The sequence below is a fragment of the Pteropus medius genome, unplaced genomic scaffold (genome assembly GCF_902729225.1).
Source record: "Pteropus medius unplaced genomic scaffold, Ma_sr-lr_union100, whole genome shotgun sequence".
Classification (NCBI taxonomy): Eukaryota; Metazoa; Chordata; class Mammalia; order Chiroptera; family Pteropodidae; genus Pteropus; species Pteropus medius.
The window spans coordinates 21,237,862-21,261,977 of NW_024344240.1; the positions used below are offsets into that span (position 1 = coordinate 21,237,862).

A 24,116-nucleotide genomic window follows, 5' to 3' on the forward strand; every position below is an offset into this window, starting at 1 on the left:
GTGTTGACAAAGATGTAGAAAATAGTAACTTTTGAATGCTGTAGTGAGCCTGGAAAATAGTACAGCCATTTTGAAGAACCATTAAGTTCACGCCAAACTGGAGGTGTCCATTTTTTACGACACAGCATAATGAGAGATGCAAAAGGCTGTTCCTTGCAGCACTGTTTTTATAGGAAAATGCTGAATATACCTAAATGTCCACTAATATGAGAATAAACAAAGGGTATCATATTTATTCAATAGAATACAGTGGTGATAAGTAAATGTATACAAATCAACATAGATATAACAAGTGAAAATAAAGGATACGGACAGTTTGATGAGATTTACATACATTTTTAAAACACCAAAATAATACCATTCCCTTATGATATCGGGTAAAAACATAAAGGATGAATGTATACACAGACTCATTGTGGTGGATGCCTCTGTAGAGTACCAGAAAGGAACAAGACTGTGAGAACTAGTGAAAGGAATTTTACTTACATCTCAACCTGTTATTTAAAATGGGGGGAGTATTACTTCTGGATGGTGGGGAATGTGGACATTTTTCATTTATCCTTTTTGGTTATTTTTCAAATTTTTTCATTTGCAGTATACTTCCTCTGGCACTCAACCACAAGCTCCTTCCAACAGTGGTAGGAAAACTAGTGGTGCTAGACACACTGAAAACAGCATAATGCCCAACTTTATACATGATTCAAATAGTGTCCAAAGTAAATGTTGACTATACATGATTTTAGCCTTAATTGAGAAACTTTAGTGTTAATTCTTTTATAAATTGAGATTCACAGCATTCATCAACATGAAAACTGAAAAGCAAACTACATGTAAAACATTGCTTCATTTAGACAAGGATCTTTGAAGGTCCAATTATATATACAAAATTAAGTTAACCAAAATCCCTTTTCTCCAGTGCCATCTGGTGGAAAATAGAGGCAACGTTATCTGTACCCTCCATAAAAACCCCACAGCTGTGGTTATTAGGGCACCATTTTTTTTTTTTTTCAAAGAAACACCCGCTCTTATTCTGAGGTAACTGTGAAGTACACCAGTAACTGTTTGCTTTCTTTAGAGCCTTCCTCAAACTAAATTCTTCAGACGACAGGTTAGAGAAGAGCTTTATCTTCCCCTACTCAGATTCCTACTTTAATGTTTTTAAATCAAGTGATGCTTTAACTTCTTCCTCACCAGACTGCTATACAATCATAACCTGCATTCATCCGTATTTTAAACCTGAGTAAACAATCCCAACAGCTGATTTCTATATTAAAAATTTAGTGTCATTTTGCCTTACAAAGCATTTTTCACTTAAAGAACTTTTAAAATATAACATGTTGTCACTATAAATATGCAGTGGGAATTATAAGTAATTCCTTCTTCTGAGCACAGGATTGAGATAGTACAAAACATGCATTATCTTACCGAGAGCCAACAAAATACACTAGATTATTCAGACAATAAAGAAAAATAACATAAAAAAGAATGAAACAAAATAACCAGGTTATTAATCCCCCGATTTGCAATACTGATTTCTTTCATCCATCTACCCCAGAGATATAACTAAGCGAAGTGGTAAAATTATCCTCGAAAATGCCAACTGTACTCAGAAAAATAATTCTAAATGGTTTTTCATTAGTGTTTTATGTGGCTATGATTCCATTTGAGCTTTATAACCTGTTATAACCTGTTTTATTCGTTTCCAAATCAGATCTACCTAGCAAAGGATGGAAACAAAGTCAAAGGCACTCCCTCCCTTACAGGCTCAAAATTGTTAGATTTTCATATACATTTAATGAGTTTCAGTCATTCCATTTAAATGATCCCGTAGATTCATACAAACACACTGAATTGTTGGTTTAACTTTTTCTTTCTCAAAATTTATGATAAAGAGACTAATCCCTGTATTGGGACTGACTGATGTAAAGTCTGATTTGCTCAGAGTTGCTGGTAAGGAACACTTAAGGTCAGTCAGAAAATAATCAAACAGGATTTTCATGCAAGCACTATGACTCACGACTAAGACATTGGCTACTAATTCTGTTGCGCCACTGTCTGAATTAAATTTGGAGGCGCAGTTTTTTCCTAAAGGGAAAATGTCTGCCAAAGAAGTTTCCATACAGTTGCTTGCAGTTCCTGGGGAAAACTGTTGTTTTTGATCTGCTTCCTTTAGGATCAGTTGACAAAGAAATTCAAAAAAGTCTTTTACACGCATCTTCACCTACAAAGAAGGAAGGAGAGAAAAAGTGAAACAAAGTGACATTAATGACTATCTTAAAACATAACTGACTGGATTTTTCTATATCAACCTTAGCACTACCTAAGCAGGTGAAGCTCTATATTTCTAATCACTCAATCAATAGTTCCACGGACATTAGTAAGTACCCACCATAATTCTGAAACTATGGAAGCACACTGGGGACAAAAATGAGTAAGAAAAAATTCCTAATTTCTGACTTCAAAGCACTCAGAATCTAGTTAGGAAAATACACAAGTAAACAGAAGCCCTTAAATAGTGTTAACGAAGTAACTACATCTGACACTCAGTTCGATTAGAATGACAAAGACAAAAATATCTTTCCTTTAATAAATTAACAGAAAGTCTTTACAACAAAATTGTGAAAATGAAGAATAGGGATAAAAATCCCCACTATTTCAATTCAAAAGCAGAATGCTCCAAAGGAATGCAAGCATGGTGATGCCATCACTTACAGAGTTAGAGAGGCAGTGGGGCCTGAAAATTTCAAGTCTTGAGTTATTGTGCCTCTCGAGTGTTTTGCCTATCATTCTCCTTGAAAGCACCACACACTTGCTTTACTGACTACCATTACTGAAGTTATTGCTTCATATTCAAAGAGTTTTCTTAATGGTTAACACCTAATAACACACGTCCTTTAAATCCATTATCAGTTATGGCTGTCAACTTAACAGTCAACTAAAAAGATAGGATAGCTTTTTAAAAAATTGACATCAGAAAGAGTTATTTCACGAACCGAACAACTTTCAAACTGCTTAGCTGAAATTCAGAAATATCTAATTTACAAAAAGGTCAGACTGCAGCTACTGTGACGTTAGGAAATTCATCAGTCAACAGGCTACATACCTGGTCTAAAGTCTCTGCTCCAGGCGGTGTGAACGTAGTGTATTCTTCTCCAGCTGCTTTGGCCATTGCCCTTAGCTCACTGTGTCCCTTGCCTTCTACAACCCCGTATTTCTGAAATGGTCCAATGGACAAAAAGTGCCTCCAATGAATTTGCAATACAACAATTAAGTACAAGTTTATGACAAATTTAAAACAACCACCCCAGGAAGAAGCATGGTTTTCTTCTACTTAATGATATCTCCTCTGAACTGATAATTCCCCACAATGATAATGGATTACTTGCATAGTAAAATATGCAAAGAGACAAATAATTATTTATGGTTTACATCGATGACACCAGAAGATTCTAACACCACCATCGGATAGATTTCAATAGTAAAATATTATTTTTAAAAAGGGTATATGCACATTTTGCCAGGTGCTCTTATAATCCTCAAGTCCAAAAGTTCTTACATCATCAACTATATCTGGAGCAACCTCTATTACAATGAAGAACATTAATAATCATCACTTTTCACTTTTTTAAGAATAAAAACATCTATTGGTTAAATATTTCAAACACTACACTAAAGCGTGTTAGGAAATGGTGCCACAGCAGTGAAGGAGAGCAGGGTGACCCGTGGCTCGCCGCCCCTGCTGAGATCACAGGGTCAGGGGATACTAACCCAGGAACACTAGTGGAAAAGTGCCATGACAGAGGGAAACACTGAGCACAGACACGCACAGCACAGACACCTCATCTGGACTTGGGGAATCACAGAAGGCCAAAGCCTGGGGGTGAGTGGAAGTGGGCCAGGCATAGGGAGCAAGTAATCCAGATGCGGATTCAGAAGATCAGTAAGGAAAGAGTATGGAGTGTTTGGGCACCTCAAGAAGGTCCTTGAGAGGCATGTGATTAGTAGCCCAGAGCATGGACACCAGAGCCAGACAGCTTCGATTTTTAATCTGAGCTCTACCACGAACGATCTCTGTGACCCCGGGCATGGACTTAACTTCTGTGTGCCTTTGTTTCCGCACCTGTAAAATGAGGACTAAAACTGAAGTTTTTAAATCTTCACCCCATCAGTTGTTGTGAAGATTAATAAGCCTGCAGTGCTTGGAACAGTGCTAAAATGTGGTGCACATTGTGTAAATGTTCACCTCATATTATTACTAAGACTGGGCACCAGGGCCAAGGAAGGACAGAGATGGAGGCAACAGATCAGATCTCACAGCATGTGAGGAATAGCTAAGACCTTGGACAATCTTTGAAGATAAAAGAGAAGTAGTGAACTGCTCTATATAGGGGCATAGCAACCAAATTTTCCAAAGATTACTCTGGCTTGCAGTGTAGAAATTGGATTAGCAAAGGGGGTACAGTGAAAACAGGAGAATCACTGTTCCAGTGATCTAGGTGACAGATGACACTGACCTTCAATAGGATGGCAACAGTGAGTTTGCAGAGAAATGAAGGATTCAAGAACTATTTAGAGGTAGAAGTGACAAGATGATAATTCGAAGTACAGTGTCAGAGACAATGAAGTCAAGAATGAACGGTTTAGGCAACTGGATAAAGCAGGCGTCAGGTAGAGAAAATTCTCACTCCCCTGAGCTGAAAGTAGATGTGAGGCATTCAAACAGATATTAACGGGCAGCAGTTTCATGTGTGAGTGTGCAGCTTACGTAAGAAATCTGTTAAAACACCTCTTTGGAAATCGTCAGCCCATTAACTGAAATCATAAGGGAGGATGAAATTACTTGGAGAGAACACAGAAGGAGAAAAGATGAGATGGCCCAGTCTGATAACATTCCTGCCATGTGATGATAGGCCCTGTTCAGTGTTTCACTGAACTCAGAATGTTTTCGTTTGGAGCATTGGTTCTCCGGCACAGAACAACCCTTTCCAAGCAGTATTTACGCTGGAGCTCTAGTATATATGTGGAACTATGACAGAGAACACATCCAAGTTAAGAAAAGAAATTCTTTAAAGATGCCCTAGCTATTCTGTTACATTTCTGTCCAGGTATAGAAGAAATCACAGCGCTGACAGGGACATCGACCAGCTTATATAGGTCAGTGTTATAGACCATAATAAGAATACTGCTCTAGGAGGAGACTTAGAGTCAAATCTCCAGATTTGAAATTGTTGTATGGCTTTAGCTAAATCTCAGTTTCAGAAAGATTCATCTCTGGTATATAAAATGGGTATTTATGCTTATAATCAAGGAGTAAGATTGGGAGGCCGAGGGAGAGAACTTTTCACTTTTAAACTCTGCTGTACTGTGTTAAATTCTTATGAGTGTATCTTGCTTTTACAATTTAAGATGTAAATCATACGATTTTAATAATTAAATAAGATACTATCTATGAAAGTATGTAACAGTGACTGTTGAATCATAGATTGTTAACAGATGTTAGCTGTTTCCATATTCCTAGCAGGAAGGCATTTAATTTTTAGCCATGTGATAAACTGATGTGGTTATTAATAATTTACGATAAAGAACATGTAAGTTACTTACTCTCTCTCGAAGTCTTGAATCATATTCTACTGTCATATCTTTGCAAAATTTGTTCTTCTCCAAAATCCCATGCACGGTCTGAAAATCAAAAGACAACTGTTTCTCATAAAAACAATTATTCTGGCCAAATCATCAAAACAATACATGCCTTCTTAGTGAATAAAAAAGAACTAGAAATAATTTTCCTTTGCAAAAGTTGCCTCTCTTTGTACTGCTCGTCCTTTGTCTCTTCATGTCAGATTTTCATATTTCCTTATAAACTATCTTCTAGTTCAGAGGTCAGCCTATAGCCCAAATCCAGAACATTACTTGTTTTTGTAAATAAAGTTTTACTAGAACACAGCCATTTATGTATTGTTTATGGCTGCTTTCACAGGACAACAGCAGTTGAATAGCTGTGACAGAGCCCATACGGTCCACAAAACTTAAAGTATTTATTATCTGGTCCTTTACATAAAAGCTTCTAGTTCATCAACTTTCCATTTGGGTGTGTCTAAATTGCTATTAAACGCATCCATTAAGACTTAATTTCAGTTATATTTTCAGTTCTAGAATTTGTATTGGATTCTTGCTTACAGTTTCCAGTAATCCACTGATTTTCTCAATGGCTTTTATCTCTGCGTTAAATGGTTATTTCAAAGCCTACATCTAATAACTCCTGTTATTAAATAATTCCTGTTTCTGTTTCTGCTGTCTTCCATTTTTGCTCATTTTCAAATTTCCTTCTCGTCATGCATCTGGTTATTTTTGATCTACAAGAGACACTGTATTTGTAAAACTGGAAATTATTTAAATCTAAAACCTGCCTTATAATTTGACCCCCTCCCCACAAGTTAAATTATCATCATTATTGTTTTATTTGTCAATAGTCATACATATATACCTAAACCTTTAGCAGTTTCTTTCCTCACTATTCTTTTCTGAAACTCGGACCTTCTTTCAGGAATTATTTTCCTTCCTCAATCATCCTTTGAATGTTCTTTACAACCTGTTTGTATGAAATGTCTTCATTTCACCTACACTTAGAAAATGTTTTGCTAGGTATAAAACTCTAGGTTAATCCTATTATCTCTCAACACCTTAAAGAAATTATTGATACTGACAAATTTGCTTATAGCCTAATACTGGCCTTTAGTAAACGATGTTTTTCTTTCTTATTCTTTGGAGTTTTGCAATTTTGTTGTAAATGTAGATGTGAGTTACTTTTTATTTATCCTGAAGAATTTGTTATACTTTCTGGATCTGATCATTTATCTTCCAACAAGTCTGGAGAATTACCAACAGTGACCTCTTTGAATATTGCCTCTTTTCCATTCTCTCTGATACCTCCCTTTGAAAGATATTAGACCTCATCATGTTCATGTCTTTTAAACTCTCCTATTTTAAATCTATTTATCACACTGTGCTATATTTCAGTTACTATCTTATATTTATCTATAAGCTAATGATTATTTCAGCTATATCTAATCTATAATTTAGTACTCATGGCCCCAGGCAATCTGCTTTATGTAGAATAGATTAGTCTTTTCCAGAGTCTCATCTAAATGGAATCATACCATAGGTACTCTTTTGTGTCTGGCTTCTTTTGCTCAGCATAATGCCTTTAAGACTCCTCCATGTTGTTGCTAAGTTGTATTCCACTGTATAAACATATAAATAGTTCATTTATCCATTCACCTACTAATGGGCACATGGCTTGTTTCTACTCTTTGCCCATTAGTTGCTATTAAACAGTTGTATACAAGTCTTTGTCTGGACGTGTATTCTCATCTCTCTTGGATAAATTCGAGACTGAAATTGCTAAATCATATAGTTAGTGTATGTTAACCTGTCAAACTGTTTTCCAAAGTAGTTCTTCCATTTTACATTCTCATTAGCAATGTATGAGTTCTAGTTGTTCCACATCCTTTTATCATCTTAATTTTAGTCATTTGAATGTTTGTATAATGGCATCTCATTGTGGTTTTAATTTATATTTGCTATGATTATGCTAAGCATATTTTATTTCTGTTTATGGCCTTCTATGTATCTTCTTTTACAAAGTGCCTGGTCAAATTCAAATCTTTCACCCATTTTTACTTTTTACTTTTTTTTTTTAATGTCTGTAGCACCTGGTATTCCTAGGTGGTCTCCCATCCAAGTATTAACCAGGCCCGACCCTGCTTAGCTTCTGAGATCAGACGAGATTGAGTACATTCAGGGTGGCATGGCTGTAGACCTTTCACCCATTTTTAAAGTGAAGTGTTTGTCTAATTACTGAGTTGAAAGAATTCTAGTGCTTTGTCTTAAGAAACCTTTATAAAGATTTTTCTCCTGTGTTTTCTTATAGAAGTTTTATAGATTTAGTTTTTAGATTTGTTCTATGATCAATTGCAAGTTAATTTTTGTGTGAGGTAAGACTCAAAGTTTATGTTGATCCATATGGATAGCCCATTGTTTCAGCACCCCTTATTGAAAAGACTACCCTTTAAACCACTGAATTACCCTAGCACCTTTGCCAAAACTCAACTGAGCCCCCCACTCCGCCCCGCCACAAAAAAAACCCTCAAAAACAATTGACCATATAAGTGTGGGTTTATTTTAGGTCCCACAACTTTTGCTTGAGAGAAAAAGTCTATTTCGCCTTAATTTTTCAAAGTATTTTCACTGGATAAATATCTGGAATTTTTTAAGTCATTATTTCTTCATAATATATATATTTTTTATCTTCATACTCATCTCTCACTCCCACTTCTCTTTTGAAACTTCAACTACATGTATATTAAATTTCATTGTCCTACACTTCACTGAGACCGTTTTTCCTTTTTTTAGTCTTTTTTTCTTTCTATATCTTCATGTTCACTGACCTCTTCTTCTAGTGTCCAATCTGCTGTTAATCCCATCCTGTGAAATTTTCATTTCAGAATATTATATTTTTTATCTCTGGAAGATGAATTTGGTTCTTTTTTTATATCTTCTATTGCTCTCCTCATTATGTTCCTCTAAGGATAGTTTAGCCTCATGATTAAGGTGTAACCTTTGTGACATCTCTACCATATGCTCTATGTATTCAATGAAATCTCTCTACTTTGGCTGGTGAGAACTCAAATTGATTCCTACACCATGTGAACTCTAGGAATTGTTCAGCTTACAACTCCCCAGCAATTACTCTCTCCTCTGACATTGTGTTTTGCTTGGCTTCATGCAGTTTCACCCTATACATGCACAGATTAATAGTCTATCAAAGATTTAAGGAGATCCTTATACATATTTCTAGAGTTCTTTCTCTGTGCAGCTCTCTCTCCCAGTACTCTGCCCCACAGTTAAGTTATTTAACCATCCCAAATTCCAAGCTTTGTCTCCTGAATTCACTGATACCACTGGATTCTATTTGGCTTCTCCTACCAGAGTCTGGACACTGCTTCAGCTGGAAATCCCGGAGAATCCCTAGGGTTCTCCGGGATTTCCAGCTGAAGCAGTGTCCACTTCATTTGGGGATCATACATCCACACTACCTGAAGTCCAATGTCTGCAAAAGTTGTTTCACAAATTTTGTCATGTTTTCTAGCTGTTTACAGGGGGAGGCTAAATTCCAACTCTGTTATTCCCTTATAGTTGTCACAAAAGTCTCCTTCCACTGAGCTTTTAGAAGCTGCTTTGGTTATTTTTAAAACCTCTAATGTTGTTTTTATAGCAATCTGTTCCCTAAAGATATTTCAAACACGTTTTATTTCTTTATAGTAACATTGCTTGTCTGTTTTAATTGTATCTAGTAATTCCAACATCTGATGTCTTTGTGGGTGAAATTCTCCTGTCTATTGTTTCTGCTTGGCTCTCTCATGACACCATGTCTTTTTTTAGACATTTTGATAGACATTTTCCCTAAAGCTACTCTAATTTAATAATTACCAAACCAAAATAAAGTTAAATTTAAAAAAAGAAGTTCTGTCAACAGGAAGAGAGGGTTGAGAGTGATGTTTGTGTGTGATTTAATTTCCTACAGAATTTGGTAGCAGATTTTTCAAAGTTACAACTATGGAGACTTTTGGTTCATCAGCCTAAACCTAGACTCTAAATTACTTACCTGCTTTGTCCTTATGAGATCACTGGCGAAAATATGAGTAAACTTCACATTATTAAAAAATATACCAGCAGCAGCTACTTGTTTAAATCCAGTTTCTGAAAGAGACTCATCTATTCCTTGCCCTGTAGTATTAGGAGAAAGAACAATACCATTCAAAGATATATATATATATATACACACACACACACACATACACACATACATACATACAAAAATGCAAATTAAGTCACATGTAAGAGAATATAAATAGTGTTTATCCATATTTTATTGAAATATTTCCTTGGGTACTTTTCCATATAATTTGTCAGAGAACTAACAAGTAAAATTAAGCTATAATCCTCTAAAGGCTCAGGTATTCAAATGTTTCCCAAAAGAATGTTTGCATAATGAGAATTAGATGATGATGAGAATTTAACTGTCTCAAGTTTTCCCCTCTTTCACATTTGCCCATCCCTTCATTAGCTACAGTTTATTAATGCTGGCTCTCATCTTCTGTTCTCAACTCAGATGTTATGTTTGGGTGGTAAGATCATCATCTAAGGAATTTTTTCCTTCTTTATCTCCATGGTCCAAATGTTCTATATTGTATTATTTTCTCTCCCTTCTTTCCTTCTTCACTTAAAAAAGCATTTTGGAATTACCACTTCCTGGAGGAAGGCTGATTAGAATACTCTGAAGGCTCCTCCTACTACAAAAGAACTAAGTGTGCGTGCGTGCGTGCGTGCGTGCGTGCATGCGCGCGTGTGTGTGTGTGTGTGTGCGTGTGTGTTGCATTCCTGGGCTCACAGGATATAAAGAAAATCTCCAAGAGAAAAGTAAAGCAACCAAAAACCCTCAAGATGAATCCTGAATATTAAAATGAGAAAATGGGTTGCTGGGGTGGGGGGAACACGCTGCTGCATGAGACAGCAAGGTAGGAGAACTGAAGAACTAAATCTAATATTCCTACAAATCAGGAATCCTGTAAGAAAGCAAATGTAGTCTCAGGTCAGTGGTAAAATCAAATGCAAATCCTCATCACAGCAAATCATTCTCATAAAGGCTAACAAGTTTTCTACTAATTTAGTTCAGTCAAAGACTTAACACACAAGAAATCATTCCATCATGAATGAAAGGCACAGAAAAAATAAGCAACAGATTTAGAACCATTAAAACGTCAGACTTTGAAATCAGCAAATACAGACTAAAATAACTTATGATTAAAATATAAAGGCAGAACCACAAAAATAAGCAAATAACAAGAAGTCATCAAAAACAACCAGAGAGCTTTCAAGAGAACCAAACAGATCTTTTAATAATGAAAAAATGAATTGCTGAGGGAGGAAAAATCCCTCAGTGGATCAAGGGAGATCTAATTGTAGGGATGCTTTGTAAACTCCAAGACAGGCCTGAAGTCATTACCCAGAATGCAGCATGGATACAGATGAAACATCTCCAATATAGCACAGTAACGACAGAAAGAATAAGCATTCCTAACTTACATCTAATTGGAACTCTAGAAAAAGAAAAAAAATAATGGGGTAGAAGAAATATGAAGAGATTATGGCTGAGAATGTTCCAGAAATCTACAGATAAAGAAAACACGATGTACATCAAACAGGATAAATTTTTAAAAATCTTTTGTGGATATATTAAGGGAAATTGTAGAATAACAAAAATCAAAGAGATTTTAAAAGCAGTTATAGAGAAAGACGAATTACCTACCATGAACACCATTTGGCTTTTTAACAAGAACAATAGTATAAAACAGCAAGTGCTAAGTGACCTGTCAGCCTAGCATATCTAGACTAAAAGTGATTAAACAGAATAAAAATATAATTGTCTAGACTAGAAATGATTGAAACTATCTTGACCATTAACTAATCTACACTAGGAGAACTTTCAAAGAAGATACTTGGGGAATGAAGGTCTGGGATACAAAAAAAATGCTAAGAGAAACTGGTAAATATATATGTAAATCTGAACAAACACTGTCTAAATAAATAATAGCTAAGTCCTAGGTTTAAAAAAGGATAGGACTGAGATACTAAACAGTAAGTTCTTTGTATTTTTCAGGAGAGGGAATATTAATCTTATACTTTATTAGGTATGAACGGTAAAAATTTAAAGATAACCATTAAAAGAACAGAAATGAGAGGTTCTCAGAAAAAATGGCCTAGATGGTAGAGGCTTTGTTCATTCCTCTTGTGACCAAATCAAAGTTGTGACAGGAACATGGAACACAGCAAGGAAAGTTGCCTGGGATCTAGACGAACAAAAGCACTACAACTAGAGAGAGAAATAATTAATCACTCTGCAATGGTAGAATGTAGGAGGGGATGAAGACATGAGGCTGCCCAGTCCCTAACAGCTGAGTGGGACAGAGGCTATGGCAGCGGCAGCTTCGGACGCCTCTTAAAGGGGCCGTGTCTGCAAGCAGACTTTTGCTGTGATGGATTTGATCACTCTGAGCACCCATGCTGGGTAGGGGGCACCAGGAACTTACAGGGGGACACCGAGTTGTCGGAGTGAGGGCCGGAGGCGAGGCTCTCTCTTGAGCAGAAGTGCCGGTGGTATCCATTGTTCCTCTGTTGAGTCCTCCTGCCCCCACGTCCCCTCTCCCCGCTCCATGTGTAGACGCAACAACGTCACAGCTGAGATGTCACCAAACTGGGAAACAGAGGTCACTCTGCCCAGAGGATTCCCTGAAACTCCGCCTCCCCCAACTCACAGCCCCACCCAAGCCACATCCAGTTGTCCTCTGTGAGTCTAGTGCTCCTTGCTGAGCCAACTCCAAGACTCACACTGGTGACAGCGGGCCTCAGCTTCTGGCATGACCTCTTGAGGCAATTATAAGCACAGCATCTGTGGGTTGTTTGCTGAATCCTAATAGGTGGCCCTGGAGGGGCACAGGCTGAAGCTAAACTTGGCCTGCAGCTGAACCCCTTTCAGGACTGTGCCACTGGACACCTACCACACGAAGCCGCACTAATAAGACTAGGAAACTTAGCAGCTTTGCTTAATACATAAAACAGACACAGAAAGGCAGCCAAAATGGGAAGACAAAGAGCAAATAATAGTTCAGTCAAAGAGAACAGAACAGAGATCCAGGAATAATGGAGTCAAGCAATCTAACAGATGCAGAGTTCAAAACACTGGTTATAAAAATGCTCAATGGCCCTAGGGGAAATATAGATGAATTCAGTGAGAACTTTAACAAAGACATAAAAAAACAAAAATGGAAATGGAAATTATAAAAGGGAACCAGTCAGAAATGAAGAATACATTATCTGAGATGAAGAATATATTAGAGAGAATAAACAGAATGGATAAAGAAGAGGACTGAACCGCCAATATAGAGAATGGGGAAGCCATGGACAGTCAGTCAGAACAGCAAGAAAAAAGAAGTCAAGGCTGTAATAATAATTTAAGGGGCCTATAGGACACAATTAAATGTAAATATATCCATGTCATAGGGGTACCGAAGAGAAAACGAGAAGTTGAAGAGCTATTTGAAGAAACAATGATGGAAAACTTCCCTAACCTGGTGAAAGAAATAAACGTACAACCCCAGGAAGCTCAGAGAGTCCCAAAAAGGATGAACCCAAAGCGGCCCACACCAAGACACGATATAATTAAAATGCCAAAGGTTAAATACAAAAAGAGATTCTTAAAAGCAGCAAGAGAAAAGCAGTTACCTATAAGGAAGCACCCATAAGACTGGCAGCTGATTTCTCAAAAGAAACTATGCAGGACAGAAGGGCTTGGCAAAAAATATTCGACAGGATGAAGACCCAGGATTTACAACCAAGAATAATTTATCCAGCAAAGCTATCATTTAGAGTTGAAGGACAGATAAAGAGCTTCCCAGACAAAAATAAGCTAAAGGAAATTATCAACACCAAGCCAGTAATACAGGCAATGTTGGAGGGACTTCTTTAAGAAGAAAGAACAGGAATAAAGAATGGTAATAACTACATTCATATCAACAAGTACCTCAAATGGAAAAGAATTAAATGCTCCAACAAAAAAGATAAGAGTGACTGAATGGATAAGAAACCAAGACTCCTACAAAAGACTCGCTTCAGATTAAAAGACACACACAGACCAAAAGGAAGGGGATGGAAAAAGATATTGCCTTGATGAACCTAGAGGGTATTGCGCTAATGAAATAAGTCAGATAAAGACAAATATCGCATAATTTCACTTACATGTGGAATCTAAACAAAATAAACACAAAAATGGAAATAAACTCATAGATACAGAGGATATTTGAGGGTTACTAGATGGGAGGGGAGTTGGGGGGCAGTGAAAAAGGGCAAAGGGACTAAGAAGTACAAATGGATAGTTACAAAACAGACATGGAGATATAAAGTGTAGCAAAAGAAAAAACAATAATGTTGCAATAAATATGTAAGGAGGAAGAGGTATACTAGATTTAGTGAGGTGATCATTTTGTGAATTATATCGATCTCTGATCACTATGCTGTACAACTGAAACTACTATATTATTGTATGTCAACTATAATTGAAAAAAACTCATTGAATTGTTAAAAAAAAAAAAGATAAAATAAAAGATAGCATACCCCTCCCCCCAAGGGAGGGGTGGCTTTTCAGTTAAGAGAGCTGTGAACAGCCCAGAAGTGGGGGGTGGGAGGAAGAACAGAAATGGTTTATTATTTCAAAGCCAGTAGGGAAGGTAAGAAGAGGTTGGATAAGGAAAATAAAGATAAGCACTTAATAAAAGTAAAAAGGAAAAGGGAAACTATAAAAAGAAGGTAGAACAGAACACCAAAGGAAAAAACGAACAAACAAACATAGCACTAATCAGAATAAAATAAAAGGACTATTCTTGCTAATAAAGACAGATTGTTGTTGTTGTTGTTTTTTTTTAAAGAACGAAAATCAGCTACCTAGTATTTATAAGGTAATAACACTTAGGTATCAGTACATAGAAAAATGGAAAGGAAAGGGATAGAAAAATATATACCAGGCAAATCCAATCCCAAAACAGGTGGAGTAGCTATATTACTCCAAGAAATGGAGCGTTTCATGACAAAAGTCTTAGGAAGAATTGGGAAGATCACTATAATAATCATTGATCCAATTCACTAGCAAGATACAACAATTTTTTAACTTGTACGTGCCTAAAAAAAGTAGCCTCTAACTATATGAAAGTAGAACATACAAAGCACAAATTACTAGAATGTCAGGTATCAAAGGATAAATTTGCCATTACAGTCAGAAATTCAACATATTTCATTCATAACCTGGTATTTAGGTCATATAGGCAAATTAGTAAATCTACAAAATTAGTAAAGTATAAAAGATTAGAACAAAAAAATCAAGGTTGATTATTTAATATGTAACTCCAAACCTAACAATTAGAAAACATTGATTTTGCTCAAGCATACAATGGCAGATTTATAAAACTGACTATGTTAAGTAATTTCAAAGAAGTATTAACAAATAAACCATTCTGTCAGAACACAAGCAATTACACTGGAAGTCAATCATAAGAGATGAAGGAGAAAAAAAGCCCAGTCATTGGGAAATTTAAAAAAATAGTTCCAAATAACTCATAGGTCAATGAAGAAATCAGAATGGATTTGAGATTTGGTAATATGAAATTACTACATACTAAACTGTAGGTCTGCAACCAAAATGGCACTTAGAAATATAAGCTTGAATGCTTAAAAAAAAAAAAAAAAAAGAGGCTATAACTTAAAGAACTAAGCATCTAACTTACAGAGTTAAAAAAAAAAAGAAAAACAAACCTAAAAACGCAAGTGTGAACACAAAAACTTTTATTTATATTCCATTGTCGACTTCTAATGAAATGAGACAAATGAGCAGTAGCAAAAGACAGGGTGGTCAGGAACCTAAGTCTAAAAGATAACGGGCGGGGGCAGGGAGGGGCACTTGTCATCGATAAAAAAGTTTCATTTAATTATTAGTTTCTAGAAGAGGGAGTTAGGCACACTGGATATGAAAATTGTTTCTGCAAATTCCAGATGTCTCTAACCAAAAAATAAAACAAAATGCTGTTATAATCACAATACAGAAATAGCATGTCTAGCTGAAAGTTCACCAAAATATTCTCTAAAAGCCAGACCAGCTGAATCATAGGGAGATTAAAAGATCTGAGCCCAAATTAGCACAAGGGAAGGAGAGTCTGTTCAAAATAAAGTAAGCATCCCATGTGAGAAAAGGAGTTATCTTTTTTAAACCTCTTTGTTACTATTAAAATGAAAATATTTTAGCAGAAAAATATCATTAATGCCAGCTAATAAATTTTATGTTTCCAAACATAAAATCATCTTAAGTCTCAGCAATTATATTTTAAGACGGTTTAATCGGCTGCCTGGGCCACTTTGAAGCTACCCACAAACTACGTGGAGTAGCATTCTTTAAATCCAGTTCGCTTCAGAGTCTCATTCCTCCTGGTTACTATCTGCTCCGATCATATTTCTGTGACTATGATGCTTTAATTCTGTAATCCCAACTCACTATACAGAGCTGCCCCGTTCACCCTGGCCTACCAAATCTGGTTAACTCACTGATCTTGATAACACTAAAGGACAGAGCTAAAATAATAGTATACCAACCTTGAATTATTCTCTCCTTGTTCAATCTTGTTTCTCCACTAAAAGAGAGAGTAGGACAAAATAAGTAAATAAACCTTCATTACCAAATTAGTTTATTTTTGAGGTGAAAAAAAATCAACGATGAAAGATGATGATATTCATAAAGATAGCATGTGAACCTTGTAACATACTTCCTAATCTAACCTAATATTTGAGTAAATTAGATAAAACTGAATGAATACAATAAAATTTATTCTACATATCTGCAATCATCTAATTCACTAACTTGATGAGTTAAAAATTTCAAACTGCCCAAATTAAAATGTATAGATCACAAATCTTAAGTGAGTTGCAGGTGGAATATTTTATTTAAAAACATACATGTATATATATATATTTTGTTGTTGTTGTTGTTGTTAAATATTCTTATTAAAATAACTATGGTGACCAAAGCATCTTTCACAGGCAGCAGGAACAAAATGTGAAAGTCAGTCCATTCATCGCTGGGCTGAATGAGCAAGCACAGAGACTGCAAATGGAGTGGGAAAGAAGAGCACAAACCCTCAGATCCCCTGCCTTCTCCTAGGTCCTAGGTCTTCAGCTGTTCCATTTGTAGTGCTGATAACTATCTTAAAGACCACATTGAAGAACTGAGGTTTGGGTAATAAATTTTTAAGAATTAAAAAAATTTTTTTTTTTGAAGCAACCAGAAAGGTGAAAGGACTGGAAACTTTGTCACAAACTAACCATCAATTGAGACTTGAAGGTGAAGGAGGCAGCGGAATATGGATAAAACTGAATGACAGGAAAGAACTACAGTAAACGCCATCATCACATACACGAAAAGCTATCAAGGAGAATTCAGTGAAACTTCATTGAGCTTTCTGTGTGATAAGTACAGTGCTAGGCATTGGAGACACAGAGATGGTCAGTGGCTGCCCTTGAGAAAGGAGTTGGCTTGTTCTTTGTGGACACTACACGTAGAATAGGGAATGGGTGGTAAAAATAGTAAACAGATTTCTTCAAAACAAGTTATTTCCTCATTTGGAATCAAATGTCTACAGCCCACATGTATATCCTTCTATGTCAATGAGAGGTGAAAATCTTTAAAGTAAACTCCATTGCCATATATCAGGCTCAGATACATTGCTTTGGTTTCACACTTAACAAGCTTGGTTTAGCTCAAGTACTTCGGTTTCCTCGTCCGTCAAAGGAAACTAGTAATAATCTATCTCACAGGACTCTTGTGATAATTGAGTGAATACAGGTAAAGTGCTTAGAATACTGCTTGGCTTTTAGTAAGCACTCAATAGTCCTTTCTATTTATAGGTCATTTTTGGAAGAAGTTTTATAGAAATCAAAGATTTAACTTAATACATTTTTTAATCTTTTAAAAACTGTGAAATAAACACATAACAAATAACATAACTATAAAGCCAACACCCATATAACACTACCCAAGTTAACAGATCACTGCCAGCCTCCTAGATCCCTTTCCAATCACAATATCCTTTCACTCCCCCGCCCCCCTTCCAAGGGATCTATTACCTGGATGTTCGGATGCTCATTTGCTTGCCTTTCCTCATAGCTTCCCCACCACACGTAGAGCATGGATTAGTTTAGTTGTTGTTGAACTTTACAATGAATTGCTTACTATGTAGTCTTCTGCATATTGTTTCTTTTGTTCAAAATTTTAAGACATTAATATTGTTGAATGCGGCTGTGCTCCTTATATTCTCATTACTGTGTAATACTCCACTGTAAGAATTTATCAAAATCTATTTATATGGTCTATTGTTGACATTTAGAGTGTTTCCAGTTTGGGGCCATGCTGCTATAAATATGTTTGTACACAGTGGATCATATTCTCTAGGGCAGTAGTTTTCAAAGTGTGGTCCCTGAACCAGTATCTCTAGCATTGCCTGGAAACTGGTGGAAAATGCAAAGTCTTGGGCCCCACACTGAATCATAAATTCAGAGGCTGGGGCCCAGCAATCAGTGTTTTAATAAACCCACCAAGTGATTCTGATGCATGCTTATGTTTGAGAACCATCCAAAGATTGGCAAATAATTCTTTTGGTAAACAAAGTTTTATTGGGATACAGTAACACTCATTTGTTGATTTATTGTTATGGTTACTTTCACACTATAATAGTGGAGCTGAGCAGTTCAGATTGTAGAGCCTACAGAGCCTAAACTATTATCTGGCCTTTTAATTAAAATTTGCTCACCATGCCTCGTGATATATACCTAGCGTTAGAATTGCTGGACCATGGGGTATGCAAATATCCAGCTTCATCAGATAATGCTGAAGCAGTTATACCCATTTATACCACTCTACAGTGTTCCACATCCTCACCACCACTTAGTAGTATAAGGACTTTAGATTAGTGCCAGTCAGACAACTGAACAGTTTAACTCACCTTAATTTTAATTTGTATTTCCCTGATTATTATGAAGGCTGATAACACCTACATGTGTTTAAATAAAGCTCTCGTTAAAAAAAAAAAAAAATCCCATGGGATGGAGCTACTTGGATCCAGAAAGGAACTCCATCAAACCTCAAAGTCCATCAAACTCCATCAAAATCCAAATGCTTCCTGACTATGCAAGAATCCAAATGCTTCTGCCAAGAAGTCTAGCCCTTTATAGGCTACAAATATGCGTTATTCATTTTGTAGATTATCACACCATTCTTCACTTAAAAAGGTATTTGATTTTGTTAGCTTCAGTTTATATTCTGTGGCATTTCTTTAGAAATCATACAGAAAGCTTAATTTCCCAAGCATATCCTTTTAAAGAATTCAAATTCAACAGATGAGCACTCAGTCTGTGCCACAAGAAACAAATCATGAGAAATTAGTATACATTTGAGGTAAGTTTTCAAAATAGATATGTTTTAGCACACATGAAAATGTAAAGCCTCACCTGATATTTGATCATGAATTATCCTAATTCCTCTACACTAATTAAGTCACTTGAAAATATAGAAGATTTCAAGGGCTAGTAACATGAAGACTTTCTCTTGATGTTTGAGAAGGGGAAGGAAATAGACAACTCATGATATATTTTTATTTATATATAGGTTAGTTCTAGGTGCAAAGACTAGGATCAACCCCATTCCCAGGAAACAAATATCACAGTAACGTAACAGTTACATATTATCTTTATAAAAGTTTACAGATGGTCCAATATCTATTTTGCATGCTTTATTAAGACCAGAACAATGATTAGCATTCAACAAAAAGTGAGTTAACTGATGTTAGAATAGAGTAAGGAAAACATCAGTCTTGCTATTAATATGGTTTTTTTCCACCGATTTTCTTAAATTTATTAGGGTGACATTGATTAATAAAATTACATAGGTTTTGAGTGTACGATGCTGATATACATCATCTGTATATTGCAGTTATCAATACGTTTACTAACCCATCATCTTTACACCATTCAAATTAAATTTAGTTTGTAAAAATAATTTTAAGTTTTAAGAGCTAGTTAAAAATGGAAGTGAAACAGATGGTTTGCAGGCAACTGATTGCAAACACCTACAAATAACATTTCAAGGGAACTAGGGTCTTCAATGTACTGTGAAGGTGATGGAAATGTCAACCTACATACCAGAGTTTTCAACAATGCTGTGCTATAAGATCATGAGAAGTTACAGTTTAATAATATAGTAGACTTGAAGTATGAAATCTTGGGCATTCTATTCCAAAAATGTTACACAAGATATTTCACTTTCAAGTATGATGAAGAAAGGTAAACACATATAGTAACAGCACGAAATTCATAAAGGATTTGGATGAACTTAAAGATATTGCTTTTAAAATGTTCTCTTGCATTACTTAAAGAGGCACTGCTCAATAAAATTATCGAACTCTTATAAAATATTGATCATGCCAACATAGTATTTCAAGATGTCTGAGTAACTTATAGAGTTATACAGAATCAGGTAACAAAACTCCAGTGCCTATTCCCAAATTGTGCTGAATAATAGAATTTTGCTAATTCCAATAGTCATTACATATAACTAGGGTGATTATCAATCAAGTTTGAAATCATTTTTTCCCTAAAGAATCATCAATTTTAGCTTTAAGAATTCTGAAGGAGAAAAGATAGTTCAGACACTATTCATTATTTCAACACTTTCATTCCACTTTCCCAAAAAAAACAAAAACAAAAACAAAAAAACAGAACAACACAAACTATTATCACTCTTTACAATTCCATTAAGAGAAATAAAAAGTAGCCTCTAAAATGGCTGGTGATATTCAAGCAATCTACAAATACTGGTCTTTAACTTAAGATGTAGAAGAGTTCAGTGTTAAGAGGATGGGCTGTAGAGTCATGTTGCTTTGATTCAAATCCTGCCTCTCCAATCTGCCATGTGACTTTAAGCAAGTTACATACCCTCTGTTTTTTTTCCCTTACCTGCAAATTGAGGAGCAATCCTTACCTCACTGGATTGTTATCAGAATTTAATTATAACAGTGCCTGGCATTTATTAAGACATTTTTAAATTGGTTTCTATAGCTATTCTATGAGGAATCAATTTAAAAATCAAGCCTTTTTTAAGAATCAGGGAAGGGATAAAAATTCACATGACTATTGTCCATTAAGAATCTAAATAGGGATCACCTGATTTGTCAAGGGTTGGTTTAATCCAAATTTCTTACAACTTCTGAGCTTCAATTATATGTCAGACACTGTGCTGGCTGGGTCAAGGGAGCCAGAAAACGCTCTAATATTCAAAGAAAAGGCAATTAGGATTCTAATTCCTGTTTCATTACTGATTAGCTGTATGACCTTAATTGGTCATACAAGGTGATAAAGCATTCTATAAAATGAAGAGGGGTAAGGCAGAAGAGATAGAGAGGAACTCAATTTCTAGTTTAGTCATTAAAATCCTGTGAATCCTGAAAGGACAATTTCAGATGATTCCCAAGATTATCTTCCTATAAAAGAACAACAGGACAAAAAAGATAGAATTAAAGTAGGCTTGACCAGGTTAAATAATATTAGTATTTCTTGTGAGTTCCATAAAGTCAAAAATGGCATCTTATTTATCTGTGTAACCCAGTCTGCTGGCACATAGTACCTATTCAAAATGCTGCTCTGATAAACTATGCATACTTATTTGTGGATTAACTACATTTTTTGTTAGAGCTGTCCTTATAGAAAGAGAAGTTATTTAATTCTCATATATATTTCTTCCCTACCATTGTGCTGTAAACTTTACCTTTCTCCCATTTAATTCTCACACTAACCCAATGAGGTAGGTACTATCAGTATCTCCGGTTTATGTATCAGGAAACTGAGGTAAGAAAGGTTAAATCGGTTAACAGAAGGCCAGGTTGCAAGACTCCTAGCTAGACCTTGATTCTTACCTAGGTCAATATTGCTTGAAAAATCTGTGCTCTTAACCACCCTCATTTCACTTCCCATGAAGAGCTGCCAAATAAGTGTTGAGAAGGAAAAAGAGACATAAAGACATTTCAGCATTTTGCTCCGTGTAATGTTAACGATAAAAATATTTGTTCGGGTGATGTGGTCGACTGAGACGCAGGCAAAGGCTGTTTTTCCTCTTCCAGTAATGTAACCTCTGGAGGGAAGAAATAAATCTCAGATACACGTCCGTGGGGTAGTCCCCAAGACAAACAAGGGGGAACAGCAGAGACGGAGAAAGGGGAAGGCAGCCAGGATCACAAATAACAGGCTTGGGCGAGCTATTCTGCAAATTCTTCGGAATCAGCTGGAAATTAACACGGTGCATATAGAAGTCCGAAGACAAGGTTGTCTTTCTTCAGCTTTAGCTCAGGCATCAAGTAGCTGGGAACCTTGATCATTTACTTATCCAGACCTGACTCTCCTCATCTGTAAAACGGAGGTAATGATATTTGACACCTGCCTCCCTTCCTCGCTAAGTGTCGCTGGGGGAAGGAAGAGTCGAAATGATATAACACGTACGAAAACAGCTAGAAAATAGCCCGTCCCAGCCAACTCTCCGAAGGATGAGCAAGCAGAAAAAGAAAGGGCGACAGATCAACGGTACTTCACCTACTCCAAAACACACTCATTGAAGAGGAGAGAAAGGCACTCTGCGACAGCAATACTCACTGCCGGACAAAAGTCAGAGCGAAGCGTGTCATCTTCCTGGTACTCAGAGGAACGAGAAGCAACAGCCACAGCTCGACGAGCGTCACCTGCACTGTGCTCCGCGGCTCCTCTGCATTGCGGGATCATCTCGTCCATACCACTTCCTCCAACCCCATCCGGCCAGCGGGCTCGGCTGCCATAGGCCAAAGCGGCCGCCTACGTCATCTCCGAAAGGCCAATCAGGCCCGCAGGTCGGAAGAAACCCGCTACAGCCGAGGCCCCGCTCACGGTCATGGCGCTTGCGTCCCTGTGCGCGGGCCTGTGATTGGCGCGCGGCAGGTGCGGGCGGAGTCCGCTCTGTAGTAGCCGGAGGAAGCTATTCTTGTCCCGGCGTTCCTCTTATCTTTGAGGCTCAGCGCGGATAAGGGACCCCGACGCTCGGATTTATGATTAATCTGTTGTAAGGTTGGAATGCAGCCAGTAGTCTTACTTCATGGGTATACAGTGCCTGATGAATCGAGTTATATGAGGTTTAGCTGTTCATGCCTAACACGGAGGACGTAAGGTCAGCAAGGTCTGCAGACTTAAACCACCCAGTTGCAGTCCCCAAATCCGCATTGACAGGCATGCTCCTAGAGCAAACTGCAGACTCTTTTGAGCCCGCTTCTAAACTAGGCCTCATACTTGGCCTGCTGAGCCCGGTCTTCCCAAAGAATCCTGCGAAGCCAGCTTATTGAGAATACCCTCACCCTCAGTATCTAATGAAGCTCCTTTCCCACTGACCCTCGTTATCTAACCAGTTCCTCTTTAGTAAATTTACCCCATCGCAGGTCTTGACCTCTAACTGCAGTGGTCTTGAGTAGAGTCCTCCCCGCTTCCGCTGTTTTTTAAAAAGTAACTAGTGAATAAGTTCTCTTTAACAGCCTTCAGGGACTTGAGAGAGTTACTTAGCCTCTCAAACTCTGAATAATAAGTAAAATGAGATAACTAGCCATGACACAAGTAAAGTTTAATAAGGTTAGCTTTATATACATGGTAAAGCTTAACGATGTGGTCTTTACATTGTCTTCCATGCATTTTTAACCTAAATTCTCTTATTTAATAATGCATTTGTTTCCATGAATCCTCAATTATGTAGTAGAAGATGGGTTTAAAGAACTTAAGTGAAACATGGGCCATTTGGATTGATAGGCACACATTTCAAAAGTTTATAATCCCATTTGGCCCTCAGAACAACTCTGAGGCAGACAGGGTATGCTATATTATCTTCACTTTAAGAGATGAGAATTCTGGCTAAGGGAAACAAAGCAATTTGTCTAAGCTCACAGCTGTTCAGTGATGACACGGGACTAATTCAGAGATTCTCAAAGCTACCTGCACATTGGAATCATCTAGGATTTTTTGAATTCCAGCCTACACCGCAGAAAAATGAAATCTGGACCTCTGTGGGAGGGACCCAGGCAACAGCAACTTTTTAAAACCTCCAGCTGTTTCCAATGTGCAGCCAATTTTAAGAGCTAGAAGTTTAAAGCAGTGCTTCTCAAATTTTAAAGGTGTACTCAGATCACCTGGAGATATTGTTGAACTGTTGATTCTGATTTAGTAGGTTTGGAATGAGGGCCAAATTCAGTATCTCTAACAAGCTCCTAGGGAAAAGGGAGCATTTTCAGGATTAGGGTAGAGGAGTCATTCAGAGGGCTCCAGTGGAGCCCTGATTACCACGGGGGTACACTGCTTGTACATAGTAAATGCTCCATATATATGTTCTGAATGATCGAATGAATAAACTA

General features: G+C 36.8%; 1 protein-coding gene and 1 pseudogene across 2 annotated transcripts; both read right to left on the reverse strand.

The window, feature by feature from the left end:
• Positions 1 to 205: 205 nt before the first annotated feature.
• Positions 206 to 22,511, reverse strand: TIGAR (TP53 induced glycolysis regulatory phosphatase). 2 transcript variants are annotated; one of them, XM_039869084.1, is made up of 6 exons: positions 22,348 to 22,511; positions 16,252 to 16,289; positions 9,665 to 9,786; positions 5,602 to 5,679; positions 3,104 to 3,214; positions 206 to 2,221 (listed from the first exon to the last, which is right to left on the reverse strand). In XM_039869084.1, exons 1-6 carry the CDS (start codon positions 22,377 to 22,379, stop codon positions 1,793 to 1,795), a joined length of 810 nt encoding a protein of 269 aa, XP_039725018.1. In that variant the 5' UTR covers positions 22,380 to 22,511; the 3' UTR covers positions 206 to 1,792. The 2 variants fall into 2 exon arrangements, with proteins under 2 accessions (XP_039725018.1, XP_039725017.1); XM_039869083.1 differs by having other exon boundaries at positions 5,602 to 5,697.
• LOC120607481 (uncharacterized) lies at positions 7,701 to 7,819 on the reverse strand (annotated as a pseudogene).
• Positions 22,512 to 24,116: the final 1,605 nt, after the last annotated feature.

What these genes read in the sequence shown, in the direction of transcription:
- TIGAR (XM_039869083.1), bottom strand. Translation starts at nt 22,379, where the DNA reads ATGACACGCTTCGCTCTGACTTTTGTCCGGCA. An exon ending in ATCTCATAAGGACAAAGCAG is followed by an intron (nt 5,698 to 9,664) that starts GTAAGTAATTTA and finishes TATGAGAAACAG; the next exon opens with TTGTCTTTTGATTTTCAGAC. An exon ending in ATTCAAGACTTCGAGAGAGA is followed by an intron (nt 3,215 to 5,601) that starts GTAAGTAACTTA and finishes GGACCATTTCAG; the next exon opens with AAATACGGGGTTGTAGAAGG.